The following is a 17,166-nucleotide window of genomic DNA, read 5'->3' as shown; positions in this document are numbered from 1 at the left end:
GCTGGGAGATTATACAAATCAGGTAGATAAACCCCCGCGATCCACCCCATCATCCCGTCCACGGTCCCAAAAGCGACACCCATGAAAAGGACGCAAACAACGGATGCCGTCACGTAACAACTTCAATTTATTGTTTTCCACACTGTTTGTTTCTCCCCCCACCGCCCCGTATTAATTATTTTTTAAAAAGCAAGGAAAACCTCCAGATCCGTTTGATGGGTAGTCGTGAGGAGAGTCAGATACTGAATGGGTTCAAAAGTCCAATAACTATACAAAACACTGGACAAAAAAAAATGAGAGAGAAACAATCCACAGGCAATTTTGGCAATGAGGTTGGCGTCGAACGACTGGCGGGCGAAAGCAGGCGGAAGCCCTCATTCCGCTTTGTGATAAGTTCGAGTGCAGACTACGTTGCCCATGGTCAGAGTCTGGAAAAGAGGCCGACAGAAAACGATTTCAGAATCCCCATTTCACTCACGTTGCCTGTTTGCCAGGCGTGTTTTTGGTATACCTGAGGTGGCCCGATTAAAAAGGCCTTAACTAAAAACTCCCCCCTCCCCAAGCAGTTTTCTTCTCAAATGTTTAACTTTTTTGCTTAGGCCACATGTTTCGGTAAACAGGGATGTACTTTGACCTTCTTACCAAAATTAGTTTTCCATCCTTCAGTTCCCGGACTAGCGATGTCTCTTTTCCATCCCATTTCTGCACATGGATGAGTTTTCCTCCATCTAATGTCACAAGGGACTAGAGAAAGAGAAGAATTGGTTTTTATACCCTGCTTTTTTCTACCTTAAGGAGGCTCAAAGCGGCTTACCATCACAATCCCTTCTCCCCCCCCAACACACAACAAGCACCTTGTGAGGTAGGTGGGGCTGAGGGAGTTCGGAGAGAACTGTGACTGGCCCAAGGTCACGCAGAAGGAGGAGAAGAAAAAGTGGTTTTTATCTGCCAGCTTTCTCCACCACTTAAGGTAGACTCAAACCGGCTTACAATCACCTTCCCCTCCCCACAACAGACACCCTGTGAGGTAAGTGGGGCTGAGAGAGCTCTAAGAGCTGTGACTACCCCTAGGTCACCCAGCTGGCTTCATGTGTAGGAATGGGGAAACAAATCCAGTTCATCAGATTAGCGTCCGCCACTCATGTGAGGAGTGGGGAATCAAACCTAGTTCTCCAGGTCAGAGTCCACCGCTCTTAACCACTACACCACGCTGGCTCTCCACCACACCACTACACCAGTAGGCTTCATGTGGAAGAGCCGGGAATCAAACCTGGTTCTCCAGATGTGAGTCCGCCACTCTTAACCACTACACCACGCTGGCTCTCAATTGACATTCAGTCTATAGTCACAGGGCCAGTGGTTTATAAACAAAGAATCTAAACCAGCCTGGCAGGTAAGCCCACAGTCATTAGCTGTCCTGTCCATCCATCCTTTTTAATTTTTTTGGCCGTCAAGTCACAGCCAACTTATAGCGACACCATAGGGTTTTCAAGGCAAGCAGCGAACAGAGGTGGTTTTCCTTTGCCTGTCTTTGCGTAGCGTTCTTAGACTTCCTTGGCGACCTCCCATCCAAGTATTAATTTAGGGCTCAGCCTGCTCAGCTTCTGGGAACATTGGGGTAGCCGGCTCAGGGCCCATCCCCACTTACCACAGTCATTCAATGGCACTTTGGTGCCTGAAAGAAAAAGAACCAGCTCCCTGTTCCCACCTGGTCCTTGGAAGGCAATTTATACTTGCTCCCAGGCACGTCAACCTGAGTTCAGTTTGTTCTTTGAGGAAGGTGAACAAATACCTCTGACCTGAAGGTCCAGGAAGTGGCTGCTCATGAGAGCAGCGATAAATCCATTCCTTGGAAAATATTTGGATTTCAAGATAGCATGTTGCCCTTTGCAATGCCCAGCATCCATTGTAGATTTTTAGCTTAACGAAAGCATTAAAAGATTAGACTTTGCACTTTTCGTCCTAACATAGGAATGGAGAACCTCCCAAGTGCTTCTCCGGAACCCACTCCATCCTTATGGTCTGCCTTTATTAAAAACCTGAACTGTTTTAAATCTGTAAAGCAAGGTGGCAATTGCACGTTCTTCTTAGCTCACCTGTAGAAATTGTTCCTCTTATTTTGATGCACCACCTGCACACCGCCCCCCCCCCCAACAACCTCTCTTTTCACAGATTTGGAAACAGAGTTCAAGCAAATTGTTGCCAAACTAGGATGAAGCAGAAGCAGATAGCTCTGTCCTTTTTGTGGTCTTTGCGTGCTCTTACAAGTGGGTGTGGCAGCTGCCCTGAGTTTATTCCGGGAATATTCTAAAGCTCTAGCACAAGAAAGGAGCCCCGTGGCGCAGAGTGTTAAGCTGCAGTAGCGCAATCCAAGCTCTGCTCGTGACCTGAGTTCAATCCCGACGGAAGTTGGTTTCAGGTAGCCGGCTCAAGGCTGACTCTGCCTTCCATCCTTCTGAGGTCGGTAAAATGAGTACCCAGTTTGCTGGGGGTAAAGTGTAGACAGCTGGGGAAGGCAATGGCAAACCACCCCGTAAACCTAGTCTGCCCAATAAATGTCGTGATGTGATGTCACCCTATGGGTCAGTAATGACCCGGTGCGTGCATAGGCAACTACCTTTACCAGTTCCCATGAACTGATGCCCCTTGAGAGGATGCATCATTTCACAGAGTCACTGTAATTGGATGCTTTAGTCTAGAACTGGATGAAGTGGGAGCCATTCTTGAAACGGAGCGGGCTCTGGTAGATGCCAGGCAAGGTAATCTTATGCAAGAGGGACAGCCAGAAGTTGAAGAAGAAGAGGAGTTGGTTTTTACATGCCGACTTTCTCTACCACTTAAGGAAGAATCAAACCAGTTTACAATCCCCTTCCCCTCCCCACAACAGACACCCTGTGAATTAGGTGGGGCTGAGAGAGTGTGACTAGCCCAAGGTCACCCAGCAGGCTTCATGTAGAGGAGTGGGGAAACCAACCCGATTTGCCAGATTAACCTCCGCCGCTCATGTGGAGGAGTGGGGAATCAAACCCGGTTCTCCAGAGCAGAGTCCACCGCTCGAAACCACCACGCTTAACCACTACACTGTGGTGGCTCCCTAGAGCCAGCTAGAGGACCATAACTGAGGGGACATACTGGGCAGGAAGAAGCGGGTGGGTGATAAACTTGAACCACAACCCAGACTGCTTAGCGAGCTGGACTTTTTTACCGCGGCTCTCTTGCCTCTGGATTGGCAACGGGTCTCTGTAGCTGGTACCCCTGGGAGCTGAACTGAACCACGAGGGTGACCTTTATTGGCTAGGCCCAGCGGACGGGGAATGCTCTGCCATTCCTTGGCAGCTTTGCAACCAGACCCACTCTAGGCAGCAGGTCATGTTGCTCGTGCGGTTGTTTACCCTCTGGCCGGCCGCCAGGCAAATGATATCCTTCTGAAGGGCAATTGCCCAGCTCGTCCTTAGCACGCCGCTGCAATTCATGCAGAAACACCCATCCTCCCTGCGGAAAGTGGACGAGGTGCTTCCCTTTGCTCCCGAGCCTTTGATAGGACCGGCAGAGGTGTTTTAAATAGGTTTTTAATCGCTGGGCTTCGGACCAATCTAAATAAATGTATGTGTTGGTGAACAAAAGGTACGTCTGTGAGAATAAGGCGGGAAGTATTGGATAGTTCAGTAAAATGAGATCTGCTAGTGTTATTTTGCCAGACCCAAAATGCCTTCGGAAGATAAACTAACAAGACCTTCTTGAGGGCCTGAATCTGCTCTGTACTAAGTCAGGCTACATTTTCATCTTCCTCTCCATTCTGTCGGGCAGAGAAAGCTCTTTTCCAATGCCCGCCACCCGAACTTTACTTAAGAAATATGGGTGCCCTTCAGCCTCAACCCTGCCATTTGACTGACTGAAGTTTGCAGCTCTTCTTGTAATGTTTTTATGGGCAACATCAAGTTATTCTTGAGAGGCTGAATCCCCATGGATAGTCCTCCTTCCCCAGGGGTCACAGCTATACACTGATTGAAATATGAATTATTCTTATAATCTTTTATCTAATAAATTATCACAGTGTTTCTGTGTAGCATTCTGTCGTTTCGAACCACCCAGTACCATAACTTCCTTCCTGCAAGATCATAAAAAATAGAGCTACCAAAGTGGAATTGGCCTACATTCGGATAACAGTAGAGGCAGGTAATCTTACTTTCAAGAATTCCTATCCTGTGTTTTCCATATTGTAAAAGAGCGCTGCCCCTTGTCCACATGAGGAGCTGGCTGAAATGTTGAGAAATTACCTGGCACTTTGCCATCAATTTCTCTCTCTCCCCCCCCCACACTCCAGGCTGGTGTGGTCTGCTGTTGATTTTTAATATCTTTTTAATGCTTTTATTGTTTGGTCTGATGTCAGTAAACTGATATGCAGCTCTGCATTTAAATCATGGGCTTCCCACATTCCATGTGGGGGGAGGGATATCCCCAAGTGGAAACAGCCTTATTTATATAGGGCAGACCTGTTCCAAATTAAAATCTAATACAGTGAATGAATTCATTCCCATGAGGCAGCCAAAACTGATATCTGTCTGTCTACCTACCTGTCTATCATCTATCTATCAGTTATCATCTACCTACCCTAATCTACCTTAATCTAATCTTATCTATCTCTTAGTTAGAGGAAATGCAGTTAAGGTCTTGTATGTTCCAAAGCAGTGGGTTTATTGTATTTTTTGCATGATCCATAAAAAGTGTTCTCTTGATCGTGTTTCCATGTTAAAGTAGCCAAGCCTTGCAAATGAGAATCCAGCAAATTGTACCCATTCTTTTCTTTGCTCAGCAAAATTTCTTCTCTGTGCTTCTCTGTCATGCTTTCCTCTCTACATTTCACTCTGTCCCCAGCGTTCCTTTCTGTACTCCCCAGAACACATAAAAGAAGCCATCCCTTACCACTATGTTTCAAGAGTGGTTGGAAGAAAGTCCTCAGGATTTATAATATACCTGCCTCCCCCACCCCCAGTCTTTGTCAAGTATCATGGTTAAAGGCAAAGTTTGGTTACCAGAAATGCAGGTGTGAGCCAGGAAGGATTAGGATCCCAATTCACCAGGGGCAGAACTAATTCTGCATGCCTGAATTCGTAAACTACGGGCAACCAGAGGTATTGTTCAACGGCAATTCTTGGCACATGAAGGTGAGTGCGTGGGGAAGCTAAATGCCATGATGAGCCATTTTTTCTAAACCACATGATGTCAGAATATACCCCTGGCGTTCAAGTGTAGAAGAGAACTTGCCTGCTACCATTTTTAATTCACTGCAAGCATCCAAGCCAGCAGCAAATTTCCTGAACGCCATGTTCGTGGGAAGTGCTGTTGACTTACGGTGACCCTGTAGGGTTTCCCAGGAAAGAGATGAATAGGAGCGGCTTGCCAAACGCCGGCCTCTGCGTGCAACCCTGGACTTCCTTGGTGGTCTCCCATCCAAGTACTAACCGGGACCAATCTTGCTTCGCTTCCGAGATCTGACGAGATAGGGCTAGCCTGGGCCATCCAGTTCAGGGCGAGCCTGAACTAGGCACTCGCGTTGCCTTGCCCAACCTGCACCTCCTGATTGGCACACCGAGAGACGCTCGATGGGCCGAGCCTTTACCTTGACGTGCCTGTCGTCTGCAGTGGTCTCATCAAATTCTTCTCCCAGTTTGAAGGAGATCTCGGTGTTCTTGAAAGTGCTCTGGGTCTTGAGAGTTATCTTGTCACCGTCGACTTCGATAATAGTGGTAGGTTTGGTCAGGTTTGCGATCTGTCTTGTGGCGAAGCCCACACCTGCAGGGAGGGTCAAGGGAACCAGAAACCAACCGTTTAAAGACTTAAAACATTTTTTTGTGTGTGTGTGGGGGGGACATCTATTATTAATTCTTCCAAACTTCAGGGAAGTCCCATTTTATACCTGCAGAAGGCTGGTGCCTAGATCAGGGATGTTGAACTCAATTGTTACGAGAGCTAGATATAGGGTTGCCATCCTCCAGGTACTAGCTGAAGATCTCCAGCAGTTACAACTGATCTCCAGCCGACAGAGATCAGTTCACCTGGAGAAAATGGCTGCTTTGGCAATTGGACTCCATGGCATTGAAGTCCCTCCCCTCCTCAAACCCGCCCTCCTCAGGCTTTGCCCCCAAAACCTCTCGCCGGTGGCAAAGAGGGACCTGGCAATCCTAGCTAGATATGACATCAATGTCACTTGGTCGGGCTGGGCCATGCTGACCAGCCCAGATTGAGAGTGGGGTGTTTTTTTTGCCTTGGCTGGCTCGCGGGCCGGATAAGAGCTCTCAAGGGGCCAAGATCCTTTCCCCACCCATCAATAACTGCCTCCTTAAGTGAGTTGCTGCCAATTACAATTGAGTTCATAAAGACAGGCACTGAACATAAAATAAGACCCCCGTCCCAAACTCTTAGGCTTCCAAACTAGAAGAAGAAGACAGGAATGCGAGTGGAGGGTAGATCAGTTTGGCAGTGCCAGGATGGAGGGGAGCGGCTAACAGGCATTAACCTGCAATGGAAGTTAGGCGAATCTTTCCCATGCTGGTGTGCCTGCCGGGTGGGAAGGCATGCTGGTGAGAATATCCTTTGGGTGTCCTTCCAGCCCTTCTGCATTCTCGAGGCAGCAGGAACTTAAAGCCGAGTTTCTAACAGCAGCTCATGGCTGGGGCCCCCCTGCTTTCCTCTTGCCACGGGAGAGGGCTAGAGAAAGAATCCACCCCTCCCCACTGCCCTTTCTCACCTGGAAGCCTTTGAAGACCCACCAGTTCTGCCTGCATTAAAGCAATATAAAGAAATGCGGAAAAGCCCTTAGACTCACATAAACACATGAAGCTGCCTTATACTGAATCAGACCCTCTGTCCATCAAATTCAGTATTGTCTACTCAGACCAGCAGCGGCTCTCCAGGGTCTCCGGCAGAGGTCTTTCACATTACCTCCTTGCCTAGTCCCTTTAACTCAGTGGTTCCCAAAGTAGGCGGTACCACCCCCTGGGTTGTGGGTGGGATTCCCTCGGGGGGGGGCACTAAGAGGCCAGGGGGCAGCAGGGGGGGCGCTAGAGGTGGGCCCCTTCAACTGTGTTGTTCACTAATTTTCAATACATCAAGCTATGGCGCCATTCTGGCAAATTTGGTGGAAACTATCAGAATTTTTTTCCAGACTTCGAAGAGCTGGTACCCCTGGATCAAGTTCTCCAGTTCTGTTGAATAAATTTCAAGTAAAAAAATGTAATTTGATTTTGAATAGATGTGCAATTTACAGTTACTGTTTTGAAATTCTATTATCTTCTTTTGTGAGTCATGCAAACCCCTATTTTGAATAATGTTTTTTATAGGGTAGGGTAGGGGGGCACTGGGGTTGAGTTTGTGGAACCAAGGGGGCGATGGCCTGAAAGGTTTGGGAACCCCTGTTTTCACTGGAGATGCCGGGGATTGAACCTGGGACCTTCTGCATGCCAAGCCGATGCTCTACTACTGAGCCATAGCCCCTGCCCAAACATGAAGCTGCCTTATACTGAATCAGACCCTTGGTCCATCAAAGTCAGTATTGTCTGCTCAGACTGGCAGCGGCTCTCCAGGGTCTCAGGCGGAGGTCTTTCACATCACCTCCTTGCCTAGTCCCTTTAACTGGAGATGCCGGGGACTGAACTTGGGACCTTCTGCATGCCAAACAGATGCTCTACCACTGAGCTGCAGCCCGTGGCTGATCCATTAAAAAAAATAACAGAACAGAAATTTCCCCACTTTCTAAACACAATGTGCCTGATCTCTTGTTGCAGATAGCCACTTCTGCTCCACTCTGCTTCTGCTGATCTCCAGCCACGCAAGCAGTCCAGAAAAGTCTAATCCTGCCCCAATAACAGTAATTCCCAAATGGAAAGCATTGGGCTATCCTTAAAAGCCAATAACGAAGAAATACGTGTTTTAAATACAAAAATGCTGCGGCCATTAAGGTGCCGGTTATTTAGGGGAGCTTCCAGGACAGAACAGGAGAGAAAAAGGGGTGGTAGGAACTGGTGGAGAGGAACGGCTCAGCCGCAAGGAGCCCTAGTAATATAAAACAACAGACACCAATAAATGAATTAAGGCCATTTGGTTATGCTCTGGCCCTTCTGGATTTCCTCTCTGTGAAATTGAAAACAGAACATGGGAGGGAGGGGGGTTTGACTGCTTTGATTAACCAAAGGCTTAATTCGAGAGCTTTAAGCAATAGCACGAACTAATATCTCCAGCTTTCAGGGCGGTTGACCTGATGGTTTAATGCAGACAGTGGGTTCCGGGCCCCAAAGTTGGTCGCGGAGTCTCTGCAAGGGGTGGCAGGCCGACAATCTGTAATGGCCCCCCCTCCTGCCCTTTGCATCCTTCTCTTTCTCTCCTCGTCCTCCGTGCCAATTTCTCGTATTCTCCCTTCCCCCCTTTGTGACAATGTATAGCATCTGCTGACCCTAGAAGCTAAAATGACTAAACTGAGGCTATCGGACTCTGGTCACATTATGAGAAGACAATCATGGGAAAGACCATCATGCTAGGAAAAGTTGAGGGCAGCAGGAAAAGAGGAAGACCCAACAAGAGATGGATTGACTCTAGAAAGGAAGCCACAGCCTCAGTTTGCAAGACCTGAGCAAGGCTGATAAAGACAGGACGTTTTGGAGGACACTGATTCATAGGGTCACCATGAGTCAGAAATGACTTGAGGGCACTTAACACACACATAACATTTGCTGTATGGGTACAGATTCTATATCCAGGTAGTCACATTATGGCTGTCAGAGCAAAAGCAAACAGATTAATCCTCCACTTTCAAGAACTGGATTCAAACCCACAGAAGTGCTTAAGCGAGGTTTTAAGGAAGTGTTTTAACTTGTTTAAGGCACTGTAGGGCTCTTCTTCTTAGTATATGGGTATGAATGAGTGTATTGAGAGCAGAGGAGAAAGAACATGGGTAATTTTGTTAGTCACTCTAGCAATTTTTGAACACGTGAAGCTGCCTTATACTGAATCTGACCCTTGGTCTATCCAAGTCAGGATTGTCTACTCAGTCCAGCAGCGGCTTTCCAGGGTCTCAGGCAGAAGTCTTTCACATTACCTGCTTACCTAGTCCCTTGAACTGGAGATGCCATGGATTGAACCTGGGACCTTCTGTATGCCAAGCAGATGCTCTGCCACTGAGCCACAGCCCCTCCCCTGTGTGTTTTGAGGCGCTCTTGCTAGACACAGACCACTTGGCAAGCCCCGTCCCTTTTGATCTGAAATTTTATTGCAATTTATATATGTAATTTTGTAAAAAAAAAAGGGGGGGGCATAAATTGAGCGAGTGAATATTGAAGCATGGTTGTACAGAAACTGCCTTTTTAGAGAGACGGGGAAGAATTAGGCAGACATCGAACCGAATGTCTGAAAGTTAAACCCTCCATGAAAGGCGGGTGCACAGTTTGACTCTATTATGAGGCTAGCTTTATGGAAAAGTTTAACAGTTGCGTTGGGGGGGGGGGAGTTTCCTGCTATCCGTTGTTCCGGCCAAAACACACTACAACCCCTCCCTGCATCTAGCAGGGGTCAGCAGCGTGTCAGAAAACTTCTCTGAATGGGGCGGATCAACTAAAAATTGCAGTCTGCTTGGTGGGGAAGGGGGGCTCGGTTAAAAAAAAGAGCCATAAGAACATAAAGGCCCTGCTGGACCAGACCAAGGCCCATCAAGTCCAGCAGTCTGTTCACACAGTGGCCAACCAGGTGCCTCTAGGAAGCCACAAACAAGACGATTGCAGCAGCATTTATCCTTCCTGTGTTCCACCGCACCCAATATAATAGGCATGCTCCTCTGATACTAGAGAGAATAGGTATGCAGCATGACTAGTATCCATTCTAACTATTAGCCATGAATACCCCTCTCCTCCATGAATATGTCTACTCCCCTCTTAAAGCCCTCCAAGCTGGCAGCCCAGTCTTCCCCCATCTGAATCAAATCTGGCATGTGGTGTAGTGGTTAGGAGCGGTGGATTCTAACCTGGAGAACCGGGTTCGATTCCCCACTCCTCCGCATGAAGCCTCCTGGGTGACCTTGGGCCAGTCACAGTTCTTTCAAAACTCAGCCCCACCTACCTTCCAAGGTGCCTGTTGTGGGGAAGGGAAGGTGATTGTAAGCCGGGTTGAGTCTCACATGAACACATGAAGCTGCCTTATACTGAATCAGACCCCTGATCCATCCAAGTCAGAATTGTCTGCTCAGACTGGAAGTGGCTCTCCAGGGTCTCAGGCAGAGGTCTTTCACATCACCTACCTGCCTAGTCCCTTTAACTGGAGACGCCGGGGATTGAACTTGGGACCTTCTGCATGCCAAGCAAATGCTCTACCACCGAGCCACAGCCCCTTCCCACAAAGGTCTCCTTAAAAAGGTAGGATGTCCTTAAAATAGAGAAAATCAGGGTATAAAAACCAACTCTTCTTCTACCTTCCTATTTTCACAGCAAGGGTGGAACTTGGGCTGGGTCCCCACTGCTTGAGAAGGTGGAAAAGTCAAGCCTGCTCAGGAAGACTCCGAGAGGGTTTGCAGAGCAGATTTTTTCCAGCCAAGTGGCTCCATACTAAGCATGCTTCTAGAAGGCCTGGATATTTGCACAGGGTGGGCTGCAGATAAGAGTCCTCCAGGCACACGGACGTGGGGCGATTACGGCAGGGGAGTGGGGGAAGGCCTCTCAGCTGCATTCCTTTGGCCTGAGCTTTCCCTAAACTGGTTGTGAGTTCCCTTGTAGCACTTGAAGCAATTATGGGGTGGGGGGGAGCCATCGGTGCCCTCAGACACAGAAACACTGGGGCTGACGCCAGCTTAAAGGTCACCTTGAACACATGAACAAAGGAAGCTGCCTTGTACTGAATAAGACCCTTGGTCCATCAAAATCAGTATTGTCTACTCAGGCCGGCAGCAGCTCTCCAGGGTCTCAGGCTGAGGTCTTTCCCATCACCTACTTGCCTGATTCCTTTAACTGGAGATGCCGGGGATTGAACCTGGGACCTTCTGCATGCCAAGCAGATGCTCTACCACTGAGCCACGGCCCCCTCCCTAATATTAGAAGACATGAAGCAGTCTTATACTGAATCCCTTGGTCCATCAAAGTCAGTATTGTCTACTCAAGCCAGCAGCGGCTCTCCAGGGTCTCAGGCGGAGGTCTTTCACATCACCTACTTGCCTGGTTCCTTTAAATGGAGATGCCGGGGATTGAACCTGGGACCTTCTGCATGCCAAGCAGATGCTCTACAAACAGCCATGGCCCCTCCCTGCGCAAAAAAGTATGGAAAAAAATGTTCAACTTAATTTCATAAATATACAAACTTAGTATTGTCGGAGGCTTTCACGGTCAGAGTTCATTGGTTCTTGTAGGTTATCCGGGCTGTGTGACCGTGGTCTTGGTATTTTCTTTCCTGACGTTTCGCTAAACTTAGATTTGTTTTTATTGAGATTGTGCTTGATTATGGGGATGGAATCTATGCCATCTCCTTTTCCCTTGAACAGAGGGCACTTCCTTAAGAGGAAAATGGTTTCAGAGAGTTCTCCTAACTCCATTGCAGACCCCACACTACATGCCTTGCCTTACCCTCACCCTTAGTAGTCTCTTGGGGATTTGGACAGGAATGGAGAGACAGGAAAGATCTATTCTGCACCTTCCACAACCCTTAAAACCAGTAGCTGGCCTAGAAGAATGTGTGTGTGTGTGTGTGTGTGTTAAGCGCCATCAAGTCACTTCCGACTTACGGCCACCCTATGAATCAATGTCCTCCAAATCGCTCAACGTTAATAGTCTCGCTCAAGTCTCTCGAAGTGAGGGCCGTGGCTTCCTTGATGGAGTCAGTCCACCTCATGTTGGGTCTTCCTCTTTTCCCGCTGCCTTCCAACTTTTCCTAGCATTAGTGTCTTTTCCTGGAAGAACAGTGTGAGAGAAACAGCCTCTGTGAGGACGGGATGGGGAAGGGCGAGCCCAGCCTTCCTGACCCCTCCCCGAAAGGTGGCACGTCCCGTTGCATCTGGGTGGGGCACTAAGAAAGCTGGCCTAGACTTAGCAGGCTGGGTTTGGCCCTTGGGCATCTAGCTGCTGGTGAAAAGCTATAGTTAGGGTAAGCAGGAAATTCAATATTGTGAGAAAGGCTTTAGTTCTTCAGCTGCTGACAAAGTTATATTCTCTGTGGGCTTAGAGGCATCCCTTGCTGTGACTTGTCCTGTGAATTAGATTGCAGCAGATTGTCAAAGAGGTTAGGTTTGCCATCCCCCCCAGGACGTTTGGGCCTTTAGGACAAGTAGGATTCCAAAAGTCTGTTCTGCAGTCTGCTTCTTGCCTAAAGACTGTTCTGTGCATTTGTCTAGGGTGCTCAATAGTTGCTTGGTGCCATTTTTAATGGCTTGTTTTAGCATTGGTAATATAAGTTGTTGTGCTTATTTATTTCTTGGTATGACACTTCTCTGGAGCTGCTAGAGGCAGCTCACAACTAAAATGGAACAAAGCAGTAAATATATATATATATTCAAAACTCCTATCAATAAGAATAAAAGTAACATACATCACAACATACCAATAAAACCAGCCATTAAAAAACAACGAGCCAGAGTATAGAAGGGCTTAACACAGAGAAGAAGAGGAAGAGCTGGTTTTTATATGCCGACTTTCTCTACCACTTAAGGGACACTCAAACCGGCTTACAATCACCTTTCCTTTCCCTCCCCACAACAGACACCCTGTGAGGTAGGTGGGGCTGAGAGAGTTCAGAGAGGACTGTGATTAGCCCAAGTTCACCCATCTGGCTTCATGTGTAGGAGTGGGGAAACAAACCCAGTTCACCAGATTAGCCTCCACTGCTCATATGGAGGTGTGGGGAATCAAACCTGGTTCTCCAGATCAGAGTCCACCGCTCCAAGCCTCCGCTCTTAACCACCACACCACGCTGGCAGTCGAAAACAGTCTAGAGATGGTAGGCTGGTAGCTGACTCCAAGACTGCTAAAAAAGATGGAAGCTTAGTGAAAAGCCTGGGTAAAAATAAATGTTTCTTCCCAGTGCCTGAAGGAGAATAAAGTAGGCAACCAGGTCAGCCTCGAGGGGAAAGGTGTTCCAAAGGCCAGCTGTGTGGTCACCATTGGCCTTGTCTCAGCCGTTGGGCTGGACAATATGAGAGGAAACCCAGTTTTCCTTTATGGGATTAATTTTTTTCTTGTAAGCCACCCTAGCAGGTCTTGGGAGAGGCGGCATATGTGTGTGTGTTATGTGCCGTCAACTCACTTCCGACTTATGGCGACCCTATGAATGACGAAATTGAAATTGTTCAAGACTTTCTATTCCTTGGCTCCACCATCAACCAAAAGGGAGACTGCAGCCAAGAAATCAGAAGGAGATTGAGACTGGGAAGGGTAGCCATGAAAGGGCTAGAAAATATTTTGAAGTGTAAGGATGTGTCAGTGGCCACCAAGACTAGATTAATTCATGCTATCATATTCCCTATTATTATGTATGGGTGTGAAAGCTGGACAGTGAAGAAAGCTGATAGGAAGAAAATAGATTCCTTTGAAATGTGGTGTTGGAGGAGAGTGTTACGGATTCCATGGACTGCCAAAAAAACAAATCAATGGGTTATAGATCAAATCAAGCCTGAACTGACCCTAGAAGCTAAAATGACTAAACTGAGGCTGTCGTATTTTGGTCTCGTCATGAGACGACAAGAGTCACTGGAAAAGACAGTCATGCTAGGAAATGTTGAGGGCAGCAGGAAAAGAGGAAGACCCAACAAGAGATGGATTGACTCTATAAAGGAAGCCACAGCCTTCAATGTGCAAGATCTGAGCAAGGCTGTCAAGAATAGGATATTTTGGAGGACTTTCATTCATAGGGTCGCCATGAGTCGGAAGCGACTTGACAGCACTTAACACACACACACACACGAATCAACGTCCTCCAAAACATCCTACCCTTAACAGCCTTGCTCAGGTCTTGCAAACTGAGGGCTGTGGCTTCCTTTATAGAGTCAATCCATCCCTTGTTGGGTCTTCCTCTTTCCCTGCTGCCTTCAGCGTTTCCTAGCACCATTGTCTTTTCCAGTGACTCTTGTCGCTGACACACCCAAACCCCCTCACCACGTTAAGGTGAGGGGCAGCATATAAAATACCCTAAACAAATGGTATGTAACCAGTGAATCCATAACACGCGATACAACCGCGATACAATTAATTAGCAATTGAAGAAGCCGAGGGGCCAGAATCTAAAATCCATCCATGAGGAGGCTAATAGTAATTATTATTAATAAGAATAATAATCTCATCTGTGAAAGGGGAGAGAGAGAGAGGCGCCAGCGTGCTTCCACCCAGAGCAGCGGCAAACCTCGGGCGTTTCCTCTCCAGCACTTAAGCCAAGGCGCCGCCACAGCCAAAGGGCGGGGAGCCGGCTCTCTTGGCTAAGGGACTCGCCACCATCCAGCCAGCGGTTGCCAGCCTCCAGGCGGGGCCTGGAACTCTCCCGGAACCCCCGCTGATCTTTCCTCCTGGAAAAAAATGGCTGCTTTCGACAACGGACTCTCTGGCATCATACCCCATGGAGGTCCCTCCCCTCCCCTCCCCTCCCGGCTCCACCCCCCAAATCTCCAGGAATTTTCCAACCCAGAGTTGGCGACCCTAAAGAGGCGATTCAGCTGCGCCTTCCCCGAAGGCGGCTCAGGAAAGCTCATCCCCTGCCAGACAATTTTGCTAGCCTTTACGATGCTCTTGGATTCCTTGCTCCTTTCTACTGCTGCAGACAGACTAACGTGGCCACCCAGGGCGATCCACCTTCCCTGGGTCATCCCTCAATGGCCCTGGCTGGATACAATGCGGCTGCAGAGGACATGGCGCCGGCTGGCAGGGAGAGGCGTTTACCACCCCCACCCCCCAAATCACGGATGCCAGCTTCGCCCACGGCAGGCAGGTTCCTCATGGCATCTCCCGAGAATCCAACAGCCCCCCTTCCCCCTCGGTCCCATTTTTGGGCTGCGCAAAAGGCCCCCCTCTCCTCCACGTGGCTGGCAGCCGAGAAGCCTCCCTGATGGTCCCCTGGGCCACCAGGAAAACGCCCCGGGCTCGGCCCAGGCCAGCGTCACCCAGGCAGGCAGGCTTAGGCCGGGATGTCCCGAGGGCGTTTAGACCGCCCTTGGTGGAAGCCATGGCCGAGAAAGGTCGGCCATTGACATTGCAATGTCAATTGCCTCGCAGGCTCGACCTTCCTCAGCCACCAAGCAAAGCGAGATCTATCTTTAGGCCATTTATTGCCTGGGAGGCGTCGCCTGGGATCCGCCGCTCTCTGGATGCACATTTCCCCCATCCAGATTCTCAGAACTCAACAGCTAACGCCATTTATGCACGGGGAGATTTTGCCTGGGATCCGCCGCTCTCTGGATGCACGTTGTCCCATCCGGATTCTCAAAACTCAACAAGAAGCCCCCCCCCTTGCAGGGTTTTGAGGATTAGGATGGGAAAAACGTGCATCCAGAGAGCGGCGAATCCAAGGCAAAACCTCCCAGGCATCAATGGCCTGTGCCAATCGCCTTGCAAACTCGACCTTCCTCGGGGATCGCCAAGCAAAGCGAGGTCTACCTCTCTGTCAATTTCCTTGCCAGCTCGACCCTTCCCTGCGATCGCCAAGCCAAGCAAAGGGAAGCAAGATCAGTCTGTCTGTCTGTCTGTCTGTCTGTCGGGCCATTTATGCCTGGGAGGTTTTGCCTGGGATTCGCCGCTCTCTAGGTGCACATTTCCCCCATCCGAATTCCCAAAACTCTGCATGGGGGCTTATTGTTGAGTTTTGAGGATTGGGGTGGGGGAAAATGTGCATCTAGAGAGGGGCCAATCCAAGGCAAAACTTCCCAGGCATAAATGGCATCTATCCATCCATCCATCCATCCATCCATCCTCCCCCCTTCTCCGCATGGGTCTCCGCCTTACCGACGGCCTTCATGTAGTCATCGAAATTGGAGCTGTCCATCAGGTTCCAGACGCCAGCGAAAGCTTCGGCCATGGCGAGTCCGGGGAAACGTGCGAGCAGCAGCAGCAGCAAAGGCAAGGAAAGGCAAGGGGGAAAAAAGGTCTCTGTTCCCTGCCTCCCGCTTCAGTGCGCGCTGGCTGGCTGGCTGGCTGGCTGGCTGGCTCTCCGGCTCTCCTCCTCCCGGCAGGGCGGCCCCTTTTCAAGCGCTCCCTCGGATCACATGGGCAGCGGCGGGGATCCGGGCCAGGCGCTCGGCAGGTGGAGCCGGCGGGGGCAGCCCGGACGGGAGAGACCGCCTGCGGGCGTTTCTGCCGAGCGGACCCGCCTTTATGTCCCCCCCCCTCCTCCCCTCCCTCCGCAGGGCTGCAAAGCTACCAGACAGGCTAGGTGGTAAGAGAGCACTAAGCAGTACGGGGGGATTATTATTCCCATTGTGCTGATGGGGGATTATTATCCCCATTTTACAGTTGGGGGGATTATTATCCCCATTTTGCAGGTGGGGGATTATTATCCCCATTTTGCAGGTGGGGGATTATTATTCCCATTTTTGCAAACGGGGGGATTATTATTCCCATTTTGCAGGCAGGGGGATTATTATTCCCATTGTGCTGATGGGGGATTATTATCCCCATTTTACAGTTGGGGGGATTATTATCCCCATTTTGCAGGTGGGGGATTATTATCCCCATTTTGCAGGTGGGGGATTATTATTCCCATTTTTGCAAACGGGGGGATTATTATTCCCATTTTGCAGGCAGGGGGATTATTATTCCCATTGTGTTGATGGGGGATTATTATTCCCATTTTACAGATGGGGGGACTATTATTCTCATTTTGCAGATGGGGGATTATTATTCCCATTTTTCAGATGGGATTATTCCATTTTGCAGGTGGGGGGATTCTTATTCCCATTTTGCAAACGGGATTATTATTCCCATTTTGCAGATGGGGGATTATTATTCCAATTTTGCAGATGGGGGATTATTGTTCCCATTTTACAGATGGAGGATTATTATTCCGGTTTTGCAGCTGGGGGGATTATTATTCCCATTTTACAGATGGAGGGATTATTACTCCCATTTTGCAGACAGGGGATTATTATTCCAGTTTTGCAAACGGGGGATTATTATTCCCATTTTACATACGGGGGATTATTATTCCGGTTTTGCAGATAGGGGG

At 48.9% G+C, this 17,166-nt stretch overlaps 1 protein-coding gene across 1 annotated transcript; it reads right to left on the bottom strand.

Moving 5' to 3' along the window:
- Nucleotides 1-358: 358 nt before the first annotated feature.
- On the bottom strand, nt 359-16,029 carry FABP3 (fatty acid binding protein 3). The gene is made up of 4 exons (XM_056845783.1): nt 15,948-16,029; nt 5,621-5,793; nt 643-744; nt 359-428 (listed from the first exon to the last, which is right to left on the bottom strand). The coding sequence occupies exons 1-4, from the start codon at nt 16,018-16,020 to the stop codon at nt 375-377; spliced, it is 402 nt and encodes a 133-aa protein (XP_056701761.1). The 5' UTR covers nt 16,021-16,029; the 3' UTR covers nt 359-374.
- Nucleotides 16,030-17,166: the final 1,137 nt, after the last annotated feature.

This window comes from Euleptes europaea, chromosome 3, assembly GCF_029931775.1.
Source record: "Euleptes europaea isolate rEulEur1 chromosome 3, rEulEur1.hap1, whole genome shotgun sequence".
Taxonomy (NCBI): domain Eukaryota; kingdom Metazoa; phylum Chordata; class Lepidosauria; order Squamata; family Sphaerodactylidae; genus Euleptes; species Euleptes europaea.
The sequence above is the reverse complement of the archived record's forward strand: the minus strand, read 5'-3'. Positions and strand labels throughout refer to the sequence as shown.